Source organism: Ammodytes marinus, assembly GCF_949987685.1.
Source record: "Ammodytes marinus genome assembly, chromosome: 18".
Classification (NCBI taxonomy): Eukaryota; Metazoa; Chordata; class Actinopteri; order Uranoscopiformes; family Ammodytidae; genus Ammodytes; species Ammodytes marinus.
Window position 1 is genome coordinate 70,001 of NC_137222.1, and position 17,500 is coordinate 87,500.

Here is a 17,500-nt window from a genome sequence, read left to right on the forward strand (position 1 = left end):
ATAGATAGATAGATAGATAGACAGATAGTTGGATAGATAGATATATAGACAGAGAGATGGATGGATAGATAGACAGACAGACAGGTAGACAGACAGACAGACAGATAGATAGATAGATAGATAGATAGATAGATAGATAGATAGATAGATAGATAGATAGATAGATAGATAGATAGATAGATAGATAGATAGATAGTAATATGGATCTAGAAAATTCCTGCGAATATATTAAATGTGCCTGCCCCTTTGTGTGTATCCTGATACTTCCAGCATAACCTAAGCTTGTGTCTGTCTGACAGTTTAAAGGTATACTATGTAGCATTTGTGGTTGTGTTTTGTAAAGACAAACTTCAGACTTTTCCTCCACTGTAGCCTGGTCCAGACCATCGTACTTCATTTCATTTGTACAGAAGGTCTGGAATCGCTCAATTGACAAACGTTAACTCACTTGAAGGCGGGTGTCTGTTGAAGTTTAAAACTATAACTTACAGCAACAAATTAAACTAAATACCTTCATATCCTTTAACCAATTTAAACAAACTATCTTAAATCTGCCAAACTCTACCTGTAACTGTTTTAATTCGGCTATATTGTACTTTCACCCATTTAATTTTAATTGCTGCCACTCTTCACCACTGTGTAAATGTTTCAATTGTTTTTTCTCTTCACCTGTTGTTGTGTATTTGATGTATTTGCATTGAATATTTTGTATGTATTGTTGTTTTTCCTTTGAATTTGTTTGAACTCGACGTCATTGTAAATGAGGGTCAGCCCTCAATTGGTCTCTCGAGGATAAATAAAAGTTAAATGAAAATAAATAAAATAAATAATTGGATCTGCCCAGTGCCGATAGCATAGCGTTGTATGTCATGCGGCAACTTCTGCAACTGAAACTGGCACACGACATTGTTCTCAGCCACTCCCTCTGTTCGCTGGTTGGTCATGCTAAAATCTATTCTGAGAAAGCCCACGAATATACCGCGGACCCAGACTGACTCCTGAAGGGAAATGAAAATTGAGTGGAAGTAGGTAGGCTATTCGCGTAACTCACTGTGCTCACTCAAACTGTGCAGTGTCAGTGGAAACGAGACATAACAGAAAACAAGCCTACTAGGGATGGCCATTTAGATTTTTTTCTTTAACCGGTTAACCACCAGAATTAACGGTTATTAACCGGTTAACCTTTAAGATTTAATGTAGCCTAAAATAGTGAAATACATGAAGCATTATAGCAGGGCTCCCGACCTTTTTTTGTTCCAAAGACCGGAATATTAATTTAAAAACAATTCAGGGACCAGTAGCCAATTTAAATGCCTACATGTTGACATTCACACGGCACCTTGTCTGTTGTGAGAAGAGGTGTAGTATGCGAATGCAGGAGCAGAAAGTGAAATAAGTGACTGAAAAGGCCGGGACATTTACACACACACACACACACACACACACAGGCTTAGGGGATAGCCTACCGAAACCCGGTGCTAAGTAGTGCTGAGCACGGGGCAACATTTTGACAGACCGTAATATTGATAAGCTCCGATGTTATCAGTACTGCATAACGATACTTAACGCTTTTGTTGACGGATTTTCGCTGTTGATCCTGGCACACAATCATGGCACACCTGTGTCTGTGCAGGGGGCGGGCACTCACTGCCTGTCTGTCACTCCCTCACACATTCACTGAGACGGTGATAGATGCAGGACAGCATCCACCTCAAGAAGGCTAATGCTAGCGCTATGTTAAGCTAGCGGGAGCCCACGCTGTTAATTAAATTATACAAACATATGACACGGGAGCGTTGTGACTGGGAGCGTACCATGGACCTATTATAAAGTTGAGCGTAGCCTACACTACTCGTTTCATTCTTTACCGACAGTTGGCATTCTTACATCCGGTTTAGCGATATCAAAATAAGAGTCCGGATTTCAGAGAAATTAAGATATATATTTTTTTTTAACCATTTAACCTTTAGTATTAACCGGTTAAAGATCTTCTTAACGGTTAACGGTTAACCAGTTAACCATGGACATCCCTAAAGCCTACTATGGTTAACTTACCATCACACCAAAAACTTGATGTGACTCAGGTGGTAGAGCGGGTCGGTCAATGATTGAAGGGTTGGCGGTTCGATCCCCGCCCTGCCACTTGTGTCATGGTTGTTGTGTCCTTGGGCAAGACACTTCACCCACCTTGCCTCGTGTGAATGTGTATGACTGCTGTATGTTTGTTGTCACGGTCGGAGGGGCCGTTGGCGCGGAATGGCAGCCACGCTTCTGCCACCAGTATGACTGTGTGTGAATGAATGGAACCTGGAACCCTGTAAAGCACTTTGCAAGCGCCAGTGTTTCCCACAGAATTTTTTGAAAGTGTGGGGGGGACGGACCCCGACCCCCCTAGGAGGGTCCGGGGGGTATGCTCCCCCGGAAGAAAATGTTGTACCTTTTAAATGTTAAATGCATCAATCTGGTGTACTTTGAGGAACACTATTCCTATATAAATGGTGATTAAGATGGAGTTTAACACACTTATCAATGGTTAATGAATAAATAATTTTCTATGATACACATTTGAGCCATCAAAAAAATGAAGCAAAGGTGGTGGTTACCTGTGGTTCAAAAGAGTGAACACAAGCGCCCTTTTGTTTTATTAGATTGTTGAATTACTAGTACTCAAATAACTGTGACTACAATCACAAAGGATGGCTCACAATATTCTTTCCAGCAGAGGGTGCTCTGCTGGAAAGGCAGCAGGCGCGCAAATTACCCACTCCCGACTCGGGGAGGTAGTGACGAAAAATAACAATACAGGACTCTTTCGAGGCCCTGTAATTGGAATGAGTACACTTTAAATCCTTTAACGAGGATCCATTGGAGGGCAAGTCTGGTGCCAGCAGCCGCGGTAATTCCAGCTCCAATAGCGTATCTTAAAGTTGCTGCAGTTAAAAAGCTCGTAGTTGGATCTCGGGATCGAGCTGACGGTCCGCCGCGAGGCGAGCTACCGTCTGTCCCAGCCCCTGCCTCTCGGCGCCCCCTCGATGCTCTTAACTGAGTGTCCCGCGGGGTCCGAAGCGTTTACTTTGAAAAAATGAGAGTGTTCAAAGGCAATACAGTCACAGCGCGTGTTGGCACCGCAGGGGGAGGGGCTGATTGACTCGGGGAGATTGAAGCCTCGATCCCTCAAGCGGCGCTTTGATAATACAGTACGTCCATGATTGAAGGAAATATTGTTTCTTGAGATCACAGCGCGAATAACACGTTAAAGATTTTTATGCGCAAATGCTATTGTTTCCAAGTGAAACTCGCGCATTGCAAATGAAATGTATACATGTAGCCTATATTTTTTAAATAGTAAAATATACATATATAAAAAAAAATAAAAAATGAAAGTGTGGCGGGGCAAAATGAAAGTGTGGCGGCCCGCCACGGAATGATACATTAGTGGGAAACACTGAGCGCTATATAAATCCGATCTATTATTGATGAGCGTCATTCCTTTTCAATGTACATGTAGTTCTATAATTGTGTTTGTAACGTAAACAATGAAATAAATTAAGCAGTTTAGAAAATACAGTGTTTTTTTTCCTTTTAATGACATCTTTATTCCAAGAATATTTTATAGTCCAACAACAACAATCATCTCAGACAAGGCTGTTAAAGTTTGAATGTTTAAAGGTGCAGTGTGTAATATGACATCATCAAGAAAGTTCTACAAAGTTCTAGAATGCAACGCTCCCTGGGTAACCCCAACCCTTTAGAATAATAACAGAAGCTACAGTGGCCTTCAAGGACAAGAACAATTCTACATTTTAAACAATGCACCTGATGACATTCCAACTATGACACTTTCAAGATGGCGGCACTAGGCCTTGGTCCAAAATATGCAGAAATATGGACATATATGAGACCCTTTCTAAGGGAAAAAAATAATAATTAAAACAATTTTTTTCAGCTATTATGCACTAAATTAAATGTACTTATGGATATTATAATTACTTTCTACAAAATCTGATAGGAAATAAAACCCAAAATTCTACACACTGCAGGTTTATCTAAAAACAATGAGCCAAAGCTACGCTACTCTTAAACACAATTGAGCCTCTTCCAGAAACGATTAAAAAAAACAGAATGAAATATGCTGATTAGTGCTTCAATGAAAATTGATCAGATCTCGGAAAAACATTTGCCATCAACAATAATAATGGGAATAATGAGTGGCAGGAGTACGGGTGCAGATAATATCACCTTTTTCAAATTTATTTTAATCTCTAACCGCTCGGTTCCACTGTCACACAGACCTTCAGTGGTAATACCTTCAGAGGAACTTCATGCCAGGCGGTAAAGATTGGAAACATCTTCTCAGTGAAAGTGTGTGTGACGGTGTGTATGTGTGTGTTAGTATCAGCATCAGAGAACGACAGCTTTCCTCTGTTCCAGTCCAGATTCACTCTGATCCTCTGGAACTTCTTCTGCAATCCGAGCTCAATGAGTTGATTTGGTGGTGAGCTAGCATAGTAATCACCTTCACAGAACACTATTCCCCATAATCCAGACCTTATGTGTCCCTTCCTCACGACAGACTCTGCTAACACACCTATTCCCCAGCGAGTACTGTCTCCAACCTGGACGTCCCAGCTGTGAGTCCCTGAGTTAAAGCCCTCAGAGCTCAGGACAGAAAAGGCACGATCAAACCTCTCTGGATTATCAGGAAGCTTCTGTACCTCTCCTTGTCTCACACTGGTCAGATCTTCAGACAGAATGAGTTCTGGATGAGCAGTGTTTGGGTCCAGAACCAGAGGAGTGTAGAAGACTATGTCCTTCATCTTGTTCCAGATGTTGAAGGTCAGGTTGCCCAGGTGTTTGGCCTCGTCTATCAGAGCTCCTGAGAGCAGCTGTGGATCATCTGGCAGGGGGCGCTGCTGGACTCTGTCCACTGCAGCCTTGTAGTTGAGCAGGAATGAGACGTCTTCAGCTCTCAGCTGCTCCTCTGTGTCTCTGACTGTGTCTGAAAGAGCTGCTATCTCTCTGCTCAGAGCCTCCATCTTCTCCTTCATCATCTGACTCTTCTGCTCCTCTTCCTCCCTCAGTGCAGCCATCCTGGCCTTCTCTTCCTTTTCCAGAAACTGGTGAAGCTTCTTAAACTGATCTTTAATCTGTGTCTCTGTGCGACGGGCCTGGACCTTTATGTGTTTTTCTGTTTGATAAAACTCCACTTTTACTTCTTGAAAAAGGTCCAACTTCTCATTTAAGGGTTCCAGAGTTTCCTCAAGTTCCTTCTTGTGTTGTGGTGCAGCTTCATTGATGGGTTTGAATCTGTGGTCGCTGTGTTTGTCTGAATCTCTGCAGACGAGACAAACTGGCTGCTGATGGTCCAGACAGAAGAGTTTGAGTTTCTCAGAGTGCAGACTGCAGAGAGCCTCTGAAGCTTTCTGATCTCTCTCCAGTAAGAAGGCCTCACACAGGTTCCTTAAGGCCAGGTTACAAGGTGGGAAATCCTTAGAAGATCTTCTCTTACAAACTGGACACTCCTGAGTTGGTTTTTCTCTCCACCAGTTCTTCAGACATTCTTTACAGAAGCTGTGGCTACACGACAGAACAACAGGATCTCTGAAGACGTCATCACAGACCGGACAGCAGAGATCCTGCCCTGATCTGGAAGCCATTTTATCTTTGAGTGTAGCTGAAAACACAACAGACAGAAAATAAGGCATATTTATTTATATAGCAGATTTAATACACCGACACTGACACACTTTACTGTAGAGTGCTTTAAGAAGTGTCAGTTATGGCTCCCCTCCCTCCCTTTGAGTAATTTAGTCAAACTCACCTTCAGCGTGTGGAGTGTCAGCAGGGCGAAGCAGCAGTGTTGTAGTTTTCCTCTTTTCTCTCCTGCAGCTGAACTCACAGAGAGGAAGTTGTTAGTTTGATCTGAAGGCGAATCTGATAGTCTGGAATGCACAGGGTGTGTTTATATAAATGTACAGGTTCAAAACAACCCATGCCACACCTCCAAAGCTCTCAGGTGAACTGGTTTAACCACATGTTGTTACCTGTGTAGTACGGAACATTTGAAGCCTTATGGTGCTTATACTATCATTCAGTGGGGTATTATTGTTCACCCACCCAGGTAAATTCCCAACTTTGTCATGAATGCAAATGAATTCATCAAATATTAATTCGATCTTGAGACAACTTTAAGCCGACATTGAAAGCAAGGTCTCATTAACAATGATGTTAAGAATAAACAGCACATCATGAATAAGAATACCCCAAAAAGTTAAATCGATCAATTAAACAGTTTTGAGCTAATTTAAAGTAACTGCAGATTGGGGTGAAATGGTTGGTTATTAAAGATTTTAAAATGACCCATGGATACTAATTGAACAAATTTCAAAGTGCACTGTAGGATGTCCCATGAGGCCACAGAAGCTGAAAGCAGATCTCCCAAGTATAAGCAGCAGAATAAGGTCTAGACTCACAAGGAGCTGATATAAATATAAATTAATGAATCTTACCGTATTGTCTGTCCGTGCGTCTCTCCTCACTCGGATATGAAACCAACTGTTACCTGGTTTGTCTCAGGTGAGTCATGAGGGGGGCGGAGCTTTCCCTCTGCTGAATGCACAGGGGTGTGTTTCATTCCAAAGTATTGAACTATATTTAGACATGTAGACTGAGTGTGCAGCAGGCTGTCACAACTCTCTGTCTGCGTTGGGCCCTGACAATGAAGTGTCTCGCTGTGTGTTCAGACTTCACTTTGACTTGTTTAAAAAGCTTTAACTTGTTCGTTAAGGGCTCCAGAGCAGTCTAAAGTACAGTTGTATTGCTGGATGTGTTGACTGATTAACAGTAGGCTGTTGTAAAAGCAACGATTAGGTTCAAAGGTGACCTATATAATATATTGAAGGAGTTTTAACTATGAAGTTAAGTACAATCCTGGGAATATGGGAACATTACATATATTTAATGGAGGGAAGTGTCATGTGTAGGACCCAAATGCAGCACACAACACACAGGTTTCAATATGTAATGTTCCTTTAATTAGAACCATCGGCAAAGATACAAGCAGGCAGTAAACACTGGCAAAAAAGTGGTACAAGCAAAAACTCAATGTCAGGTACAGAAGGCTAGGTAGTTTACAGGGGAAACAGGAAAGCAATGTAAGTCCAGAACAAGCTCAGTAAGCAACATGGAATCAGTCCAAAAGTGAGTCCTGAAGATTCTATCATGGCATGGTGAAAGATGACAAAGAACAATTTAACAGTGAGTGTGTTGAAAGCTGGAGTCTAAATAGAGGCTGAGAGAGCGCGTACTATATTGCCTCTCCGGTCTTCGTTGCAGTGGTCGCGGGTTCAAATCCGACCCGTGGACCTTTACTGCAGGTCATCCCCCCCCTCTCTCTCTCTCTCTCTCTCTCTCTCTCTCTCTCTCTGTCTCTCTGTCTCCCCATTCCACTCTGTACTGTCTAGTAAAGCTTGAAAATTCTGAAAAATAATCTCAGGGTGTGTGCAGGAAGAGGAACATGTGTGAGGTGTGTGGTTGTCTTGATTGCAGCAGAGTGGATTTAGGGCTGAATATTGGCAAGGACTTCACGATACGATATGCATCACAATACATGTTTCACAATAGAATATATCACGATACATAGCAACAATCAGATACAGGTATGCACCTAGCTGGTTTGTGAACCGTTAATGGACACATGAGAAGTTGAGTAAACTTCTGTCATCTAATGTGCCACAAGTTGTTAGAGAAATGAACGTCTTTACTCTATTATTTTTGAGACTGATTGATTTTCAATGAAGGTGTAATAGTGAAATCATTTTGTATTCATTCATGCTATATGTCAAACTAAAAAAAGGAAGTTATATTAAAGACAATAAAACAATAATGAGAATGAGAATGATGAGGCAGCAGGAGGAATAGGTGTAGAGAATGTTACCTTTTTTAAGAATATTGTGAATTTAATCCTCATCTTTATCTCTTCATCTCTAACCGCTCTGTTCCACTGTCACACAGACCTTCAGTGGTAATATCTTCAGAGGAACTTCATACCAGGGGTTAAAGTATGGAAACATCCTCTCAGTGAAAGTGTGTGTGAAGGTGTGTATGTGTGTGTTAGTATCAGCATCAGAGAACGACAGCTTTCCTCTGTTCCAGTCCAGATTCACTCTGATCCTCTGGAACTTCTTCTTCAATGGGAGAAGAGTTTCTGAATCTGATGGTGGCAGTGTTGCGTATTTACCGTTAAAGAAACCTATTTCCCATAATCCAGACCATATCTCTCCCTTCCTCTGGGCAGACTCTGCTAACACACCCAGTCCCCAGCCTGTACTGTCTCCAACCTGAACGTCCCAGCTGTGAGTTCCTGAGTTAAAGCCCTCAGAGCCCAGGACAGAGTTGTAATGATAAAACCTCTCTGGATTATCAGGAACCTGCTGTTCCTCTCCATCTCTCACACTGGTCAGATCTTCAGACAGGACGAGCCATGGAGCAGCAGTGTTTGGGTCCAGAACCAGAGGAGTGTAGGAGACCATGTCCTTCATCTTGTTCCAGATGTTGAAGGTCAGGTTGCCCAGGTGTTTGGCCTCGTCTATCAGAGCTCCTGAGAGCAGCTGTGGATCATCTGGCAGGGGGCGCTGCTGGACTCTGTCCACTGCAGCCTTGTAGTTGAGCAGGAATGAGACGTCTTCAGCTCTCAGCTGCTCCTCTGTGGCTCTGACTGTGTCTGAAAGAGCTGCTATCTCTCTGCTCAGAGCCTCCATCTTCTCCTTTATCATCTGACTCTTCTGCTCCTCTTCCTCCCTCAGTGCAGCCATCCTGGCCACCTCTTCCTCTACTAGAAACTGGTGAAGCTTCTTAAACTGATCCTTAATCTGTGTCTCTGTGCGTCGGGCCTGGACCTTTATGTTTTGTGCTATTTGATCAGACTTCACTTTTACTTGTTCAAAAACCCTTAACTTCTCCTTTAAGGGCTCCAGAGTTTCCTCAAGTTTCTTCTTGTGTTGTGGTGCAGCTTCATCGACTGGTTTGAATCTGTGGCCGGTGTGTTTGTCTGAATCTCTGCAGACGAGACAAACTGGCTGCTGATGGTCCAGACAGAAGAGTTTGAGTTTCTCAGGGTGCTCTCTGCAGAGAGCCTCTGAAGCTTTCTGATCTCTCTCCAGTAAGAAGGCCTCACACAGGTTCCTTAAGGCCAGGTTACGAGGTGGTTGTCCTTTTGAAGATCTTCTCTTACAAACTGGACACTCACGTGTTGGTTTCTCTCTCCACCAGTTCTTCAGACAGTCTTTACAGAAGCTGTGGCTACACGACAGAACAACAGGATCTCTATAGACGTCATGACAGACCGGACAGCAGAAATCCTCCTCTGATCTGGCAGCCATTTCGTCTTTGAGTGCAACTGAAAACACAACAGACAGAAAGTAAGGCAAGTTTATTCATATAGCAGATTTAATACACTGACACACTTTAGAGTGCTTTAAGTAGAGTCAGTCGTGGCTACCCATGCCATGACTGAATGCATTGAACAAATCAATGACTGGATGTGCCAAAACTTTCTTCAATTAAACAGCGACAAAACTGAAGTAATTGTCTTTGGTGCCAGGGATGAACAATCAAAAGTCAGCGCACAGCTTAAATCTGTTATGTTAGAAAGCACACACCAAGCTAGAAATCTTGGAGTAGTGATAGATTCCGACTTGAATTTCAAAAAACACATTAAATCAATTACTAAGTCAGCCTACTACCACCTTAAAAATATATCGAGAATTAAAGGGCTAATATCTCAGCAGGACTTAGAAAAACTTGTCCATGCATTTATTTTTAGTAGACTTGACTACTGTAATAGTGTCTTTGCAGGCCTTCCTAAAAAATCAATCAGACAGCTTCAGCTAATTCAGAACGCTGCTGCTCGAGTCCTCACTAGGACCAAAAAAGTAGATCACATTACCCCAGTTCTTAGGTCTTTACACTGGCTTCCTGTCACTCAAAGAATTGATTTTAAAATATCGATGATGGTCTACAAAGCCTTAAATGGTTTAGGGCCAAAATACATTACTGATCTGCTGATACGTTATGAGCCGCCCAGAGCCCTTAGGTCGTCTGGGACAGGTCTTTTAAAAGTCCCCAGAGCTAGGACTAAACAGGGAGAGGCGGCATTCAGCGTTTATGCGCCCAATGTCTGGAACGGACTGCCAGAGAGTCTGAGGTCCGCTGAGACTCTCAGCTCTTTTAAATCGGGTCTCAAAACGTTCTTGTTTCCCTTTTAACCTGTAATTTTTTTTTTTTTTTTTTTTTTTTTTTTTTTTTTTTGGTAAAATGTTTTAATTCTTTTATTTAAATGTTGTATTTTTATCCATGTTTTAAATTTGTTCATTTTTTTTTTTTTTTTTTTTTTTTTTTTTTTTTTGTATTTGTATTCTTTATTTGATTTTAACCCTGTGAAGCACCTTGAGTGGCCCTGTGCCTGAAATGTGCTCTATAAATAAAATTGCCTTGCCTTGCCTTGCCTTGCCTTACCCTCCCTCCCTTTGAGTAATTTAGTCAAACTCACCTTCAGCGTGTGGAGTGTCAGCAGGGCGAAGCAGCAGTGTTGTAGTGTTCCTCTTTTCTCTCCTGCAGCTGAACTCACCGAGAGGAAGTTGTTAGTTTGATCTGAAGGCGAATCTGATAGTCTGGAATGCACGGGGTGTGTTTATATAAATGTACAGGTTCAAAACAACCCATGCCACACCTCCAAAGCTCTCAGGTGAACTGGTTTAACCACTTGTTGTTACCTGTGTAGTACGACACATTTGAAGCCTTATGGGGCTCATACTATCATTCAGTGGGGTAATGTTCACCCAATCAGGTAAATTCCCAACTTTGTCATGAATGCAAATGAATTCATCAAATATTAAATAGATCCCAGACAACATTAAGCCGACATTGAAAGCAAGGTCTCATTAACAATGATGTTAAGAATAAACTGCACATAATGAATAAGAATACCCCAAAAAGATAAGTCGATCAATTAAACAGTTTTGAGCTAATTTAAAGTAACTGCAGATTGGGGTGAAATGGTTCGTTATTAAAGATTTAAAATGACCCATGGATACTAATTGAACAAATTTCAAAGTGCACTGTAGGATGTCCCATGAGTCCACAGAAGCTGAAAGCAGATCTCCCAAGTAGCAGTAGAATAAGGTCTAGACTCATAAGGAGCTGATATAAATATAAAATAAATAAATCTTACCGTGTTGTCTGTCCGTGCGTCTCTCCTCACTCAGATATGAAACCAACTGTTACCTGGTTTGTCTCAGGTGAGTCATGAGGGGGGCGGAGCTTAATCTCTGCTGAATGCACAGGGGTGTGTTTCATTCCAAAGTATTGAACTATGTTTAGACATGTAGACTGAGTGTGCAGCAGGCTGTCACAACTCTCTGTGTGCGTTGGGCCCTGACATTGAAGTGTCTCGCTGTGTGTTCAGACTTCACTTTGACTTGTTTAAAAAAGCTTTAACTTATTCTTTAAGGGCTCCAGAGCAGTCTAAAGAACAGTTGTATTGCTGGATGTGTTGACTGATTAACAGTAGGCTGTTGTAAACGCTACGATTAGGTTCAAAGGTGACCTATATAATATATTGAAGGAGTTTTAACTATGAAGTTAAGTACAATCCTGGGAATATGGGAACATTAAATATATTTAATGAAGGGAAGTGTCATGGGAGTAAGTAGGACCCGAATGCAGCACACAACACACAGGTTTCAATATGTAATGTTCCTTTAATTAGAACCATCGGCAAAGATACAAGCAGGCAGTAGAACACTGGCAAAAAAACTGGTACAAGCAAAAACTCAATGTCAGGTACAGAAGGCTAGGTAGTTTACAGGGGAAACAGGAAAGCAATGTAAGTCCAGAACAAGCTCAGTAAGCAACAGGGAATCAGTCCAAAAGTGAATCCTGGAGATTCTTTCATGGCATGGTGAAAGATGACAAACAACAATCTGACATTGAGTGTGTTTCTAAATAGTGGCTGAGAAATGAGCTTCAGGTTATTCATCATCTTTATCTCTTCATCTCTAACCGCTCGGTTCCACTGTCACACAGACCTTCAGTGATAATATCTTCAGAGGACCATCATACCAGGTGTTAAAGACTGGAAACAACCTCTCAGTGAAAGTGTGTGTGTAGGTGTGTATGTGTGTGTTAGTATCAGCATCAGAGAACGACAGCTTTCCTCTGTTCCAGTCCAGATTCACTCTGATCCTCTGGAACTTCTTCTGCACCTCGAGATAGTTGAATAGATCTGGTGGTGAATGTTCACAGTATTTACCGTTAAAGAAACCTATTTCCCATAATCCAGACTCTACGTCTCCCTTCCTCTGGACAGACTCTGTTACCACACCCAGGCTCCAGCCTGTACTGTCTCCAACCTGGACGTCCCAGCTGTGAGTCCCTGAGTTAAAGCCCTCAGAGCCCAGGACAGAGCAGTCCCAATCAAACCTCTCTGGATTATCAGGAATCTTCTGTTTCTCTCCTCGTCTCACACTGGTCAGATCTTCAGACAGGATGAGCCATGGAGCAGCAGTGTTTGGGTCCAGAACCAGAGGAGTGTAGGAGACCATGTCCTTCATCTTGTTCCAGATGTTGAAGGTCAGGTTGCCCAGGTGTTTGGCCTCGTCTATCAAAGCTCCTGAGAGCAGCTGTGGATCATCTAGTAGTGCCCCCTGCTGGACTCTGTCCACTGCAGCCTTGTAGTTGAGCAGGAATGAGACGTCTTCAGCTCTCAGCTGCACCTTTGTGGCTCTGACTGTGTCTGAAAGAGCTGCTATCTCTCTGCTCAGAGCCTCCATCTTCTCCTTCATCATCTGACTCTTCTGCTCCTCTTCCTCCCTCAGTGCAGCCATCCTGGCCTCCTCTTCCTCTTCTAGAAACTGGTGAAGCTTCTTAAACTGATCCTTAATCTGTGTCTCTGTGCGTCGGGCCTGGACCTTTATGTGTTGTGCTATTTCGTCAGACTTAACTTTTACTTCTTCAAAAAGCTCCAACTTCTCATTTAAGGGCCACAGAGTGTCCTCAAGTTTATCCTTGTGTTGTGGTGCAGCTTCATCGATGGGTTTGAATCTGTGGTCGCTGTGTTTGTCTGAATCTCTGCAGACGAGACAAACTAGCTGCTGATGGTCCAGACAGAAGAGTTTGAGTTTCTCAGAGTGCAGACTGCAGAGAGCCTCTGAAGCTTTCTGATCTCTCTCCAGTAAGAAGGCCTCACACAGGTTCCTTAAGGCCAGGTTACTAGGAGGCTGTGGCCTTGAAGATCTTCTCTTACAAACTGGACACTCCTGAGTTGGTTTTTCTCTCCACCAGTTCTGCAGACAGTCTTTACAGAAGCTGTGGCTACACGACAGAAGAACAGGATCTCTGAAGACGTCATGACAGACCGGACAGCAGAAATCCTCCCCTGATCTGGAAGCCATTTTGTCTTTGAGTGCAGCTGAAAACACAACAGATAGAAAGGACAGTCAGGACTTGGCTCCCCTTCCCTCCTCTATAACTTCTCTGAAATTCAAACTTCAGTCATGTTTCTTTAAACCCAATTCAGCCCAATGATTCACCTCGCAACTTCTTGCGACGAGACGGGCTGAGACGTTCTAAAACTGGACCTGCCGATTTGACATGATGAATCTTCTGCGACTCTTTGCAACGGCATCAGCCACGCTGCAACGAACAGTTCACACTGCTGCGACTTTTCCCCCGCAACGTTCTAAAACCGTCTCGTTGCAAGTCGTTGCGAGGCGAATCTTTGGTCTGAACTGGGTCTAATATAATAATATAACATGAGAGGGTGTGCTTTAACGTCATTTGAGCACAACAATGATGCGGTCAAGACAAAGGCCTTACCGACTTTCCGCCGAGAGCAATTTTGCAATTATAGAACTATTACCAACAAAATAAAAATGTAGAATCCAATCCAAATGTTTTAATCATTTAGGGAATTAACTGTCAAAACAAAATGTGTGACTAGTGTACCAGTAGCTTAGTAATGGAACAGCACCAGAGCTGTTGATCTAAACAGAACGTAACAGCCATAGCAACAGATGATTCATAGTTCGAAAGGATTGCACTTTCAGCTGAGTAACTGCCTTGTAGAAATCCTCCTCTAAACTAGAAGCCATTTTGTCTTTGAGTGCAGCTGAAAACACAACAGACAGACATGGCTCCCCTTCCCTCACTACTAACCTTTTTTTTTTTTTTTTTTTTTAAGATATTTTTTTGGCATTTTTATGCTTTATTGATAGTGTAGAGACAGAGTTGAAATAGGGCAGAGAGGGGAGTGACATGCAGAGAACGACCGCGGGCTGGAATCAAACCCGGGTCCGCTGCTGGCCGAGGCCCATGGGGGGGACGCCCTACCAACTGAGCTAAGGGCGCCCCCCTCTCACTACTAACTTTCACTGAGATTAACTATGAGTCATGGTTTTTAGTCAAACTCATCTTGCGTGTTGGCAGGTGTAATAAAATAAAAATGCAACAGAAGATTCACAGTCCGAAACTGCCTTGTAGAGATCACCCAAAAGTCATAGCCTAGATCAGGGGTCACCAACACAGTGACCGCGGGCACCAGGTAGCTTGCAAGGACCATATGAGGCGCCCGCAGGCCTGTTCTAAAAATAGCATAATAATCTGTTTCCCACCTTTTTTAAGTCATTGTTGATAATTATTGTGAGAAATCATTAACATGATCAGTATCTTCACATAGATGAGTATCATTAATCATTAATAATTATATATAACTAAAGGCAAACTGAGCAAATTTGTTATTTCAGAAGAGTGTATCAAACTGGGCGCCCTTCGTATGACAGTACCCATGAAGTAGCCCTCAGGTTCAAAAAGGTTGGTGACCCCTGGCCTAGATAGACTAAGTGAAGAAAGATAGATAAGGATTTTATCAAACGAAATATTCACATTAAGTCTACTTTCACAGTCTCTCCAACCTCAGCTTTTACTGCAATGTTGCCATGGAAATATTAATATTCCTTAGAGAGGACTAATGTTTGCTGTCCTGCTGATTTGAGCTCATTCTAAATATCTGTTGACCAATCAGATCGCTTGTTCCGAAGTACTTGTTCTTTAACTCACCTTAAGTGTGTGGAGTGTCGGCAGGTGTAGGCAGCAGTGTTGTAGTTTTCACTCAGAGGAATTTGTTAGTTTGTTCAGAATCTGATTTTCTCCGTGTGTCTCTTGGCCGAGCTTTCTCCGTCCTTCTCTGCTGAATGCTGGTGATTCAAATGTAACATCAGGGTGTGTTCCAGTCCAAAGTACAGTGTTATTGCTGAGTGTGTAGACTGATTAACACTAGGATCTCGTAAAAGCACTGATTACGTTCAAAGGTAGTTCGAATAACACTGAATGTATTGGAGGAGTTTAACCATAATGTTAAGTACAATCCTGGGAATATCGGACCATACTGTATGTCTCTAAATAGTGGCTGAGTAATGAGCATCAGGTGTGTGTGCAGGTAAGTGAACAGGTGTGTTGTCTTGATAGCAGCAGAGAGGATCTAGGGCTGGATGGATATTGGGATATTTTGTGATATTTGGCTTTGTATTTGCCCTCTCCTATTGTCACAACGGTGCGGTAAAGTGAGTGCAATACCACCCCTGCTGCACACATTAATACACTTGATAGGAATCCTCTATGCACTATACACTTTACTCATATGCTTCAGACTCAGCAAAGTCAATGGTGGAGAGGGGGTTTGCAGTTCGGTGGCTCTGAGGATCTCATCTCTGCTTTATGCAGATGATGTGGTCCTTATTACATCATTGGTCAGTGACCTTCAGCTCTCACTGGATTGGTTCACAGCCGAGTGTGAAGCATATGAGTATCCTGTTCAACACAGAAGCTTCATTGTGGCTAGAAGTCCTGATCTCTAAAGGAGGTGTTTCTGATCTTTCATATCTCCCACAAGTGCTCTCACATCACTTTACTGCCTAATGTAATGTACCCCCTACACACACACACACACACACACACACACACACACACACACACACGGACCCCCTGCCTCACAAACACACACGCCATACAAACCAACCACACACACACACTCACTCACTCACTCACTCACTCAGACCCCCCCCGCCCCACACACACACACACACACACTGTCCCGCTAAGGGGCAAACTTAGCCTCCCAGGAGTGACTCTCTTAGGGGTTTCACTGTGACACTTTTCCACACACACACACACACACACACACACACACACACACACACACACACACACACACACACACACACACACACACACACAGACCAGGCTCTCTTAGGGGTTTACTGTGACGGTTGTCTAAGCAGGAGAATGCACAGAAGGGGCCGCGCTATTGTTTTATAGAGAGAATGGAAGCTAATATATTAAATACAGATCTGGCAAGAATCAGAGACCCCCGTATGGCTTATACACACACACACACACACACACACACACACACACACACACACACACACACACACACACACACACACACACACACACACACACACACACCATAAAAACCACACACACACACACACACACACACACACACACCGTAAAAACCACACACACACACACACACACACACACACACACAGAGACCCCCGTATTGCTCTCTGACAGATACACACACACACACACACACACACACACACACACACACACACACACACACAGAGACCCCCGTATTGCTCTCTGACAGATACACACACACACACACACACACACACACACACACACACACACACACACACACACACAGACCCCCGTATAGCCTGAAGAGACCTCCACCATCAGACTGTTGGTGGTAGAAGGCAAAGAGGACAATAAGAAAATGTGTTGTCACTGACAGAGACACAGACACACTATTTTCTACGATATTTCTGAAACAGTCTCATTTTTCCCTCTGATGATCATAAATTACATGTAACAGCAAACGAGACCATCAGTGCAAACAAATTGTATTTTTATATAGTTTTTCTTAATGCCTTTGTCATGGGTATACGCTCACCCAGGAACAAAAAGCTGGCGTGGTCAAAACACTACCGCTTTAGTCCAAAGGGTGCGCTAGAATGAACATAATAGATACCAGAGCATTCCTCTAACCATGGTTGCGTTCCGAATCTCATACTCTTTCTTTTTTCTATTCTACATACTACATCTGACGATAAAAATAATCTAGTTAGGATGCAGTAGGCATACTATTGGGACATACTTTTACTCTCTTATTTCATCATAACATGGCGCCTTGATCTTGCCTCTTGCTTTTATATCCGTCACATCCCCGTTTGTTTTCATATGGAGGCTTCGTCGATGTGACGTCACTTCACGTGCGCATTGGATTGTGGGTCAGAATCGCCCAAATAGGATGCAGTTTTCAACACTAACAATCTTGGCCGCATGAAGTAGGACATCCGGGTACTTCTAACCATCCTAAATCTGGCCACAAGAATCGGGACATCCTAAATCTTTTTTCTACATACTATAT

At 42.8% G+C, this 17,500-nt stretch overlaps 4 protein-coding genes across 6 annotated transcripts in view; 1 reads left to right on the forward strand and 3 right to left on the reverse strand.

The window, feature by feature from the left end:
* Positions 1-17,500, forward strand: part of xrcc4 (X-ray repair complementing defective repair in Chinese hamster cells 4) — a 41,322-nt gene that overhangs the window by 847 nt on the left and 22,975 nt on the right. The gene's annotated exons all lie outside the window — the stretch shown is intronic.
* LOC307264977 (nuclear factor 7, brain-like) lies at positions 4,263-5,884 on the reverse strand (the record flags this gene model as incomplete). Its single annotated transcript, XM_080046546.1, has 2 exons — positions 5,822-5,884; positions 4,263-5,674 (listed from the first exon to the last, which is right to left on the reverse strand). Exon 2 carries the CDS (start codon positions 5,655-5,657, stop codon positions 4,263-4,265), a length of 1,395 nt encoding a protein of 464 aa, XP_079902672.1. The 5' UTR covers positions 5,658-5,674; positions 5,822-5,884.
* LOC307265343 (E3 ubiquitin-protein ligase TRIM35-like) lies at positions 6,916-11,265 on the reverse strand. Its single transcript, XM_080047040.1, has 3 exons — positions 11,231-11,265; positions 10,550-10,670; positions 6,916-9,397 (listed from the first exon to the last, which is right to left on the reverse strand). Exon 3 carries the CDS (start codon positions 9,378-9,380, stop codon positions 7,986-7,988), a length of 1,395 nt encoding a protein of 464 aa, XP_079903166.1. The 5' UTR covers positions 9,381-9,397; positions 10,550-10,670; positions 11,231-11,265; the 3' UTR covers positions 6,916-7,985.
* LOC307264978 (nuclear factor 7, ovary-like) lies at positions 12,057-13,469 on the reverse strand (the record flags this gene model as incomplete). The annotated part of the gene is made up of 1 exon (XM_080046547.1): positions 12,057-13,469. The coding sequence occupies exon 1, from the start codon at positions 13,449-13,451 to the stop codon at positions 12,057-12,059; it is 1,395 nt and encodes a 464-aa protein (XP_079902673.1). The 5' UTR covers positions 13,452-13,469.

Coding starts and splice junctions, on each gene's coding strand:
- LOC307265343 (XM_080047040.1), bottom strand. CDS start 9,380: ATGGCTGCCAGATCAGAGGAGGATTTCTGCTGTCCGGTCTGTCATGAC.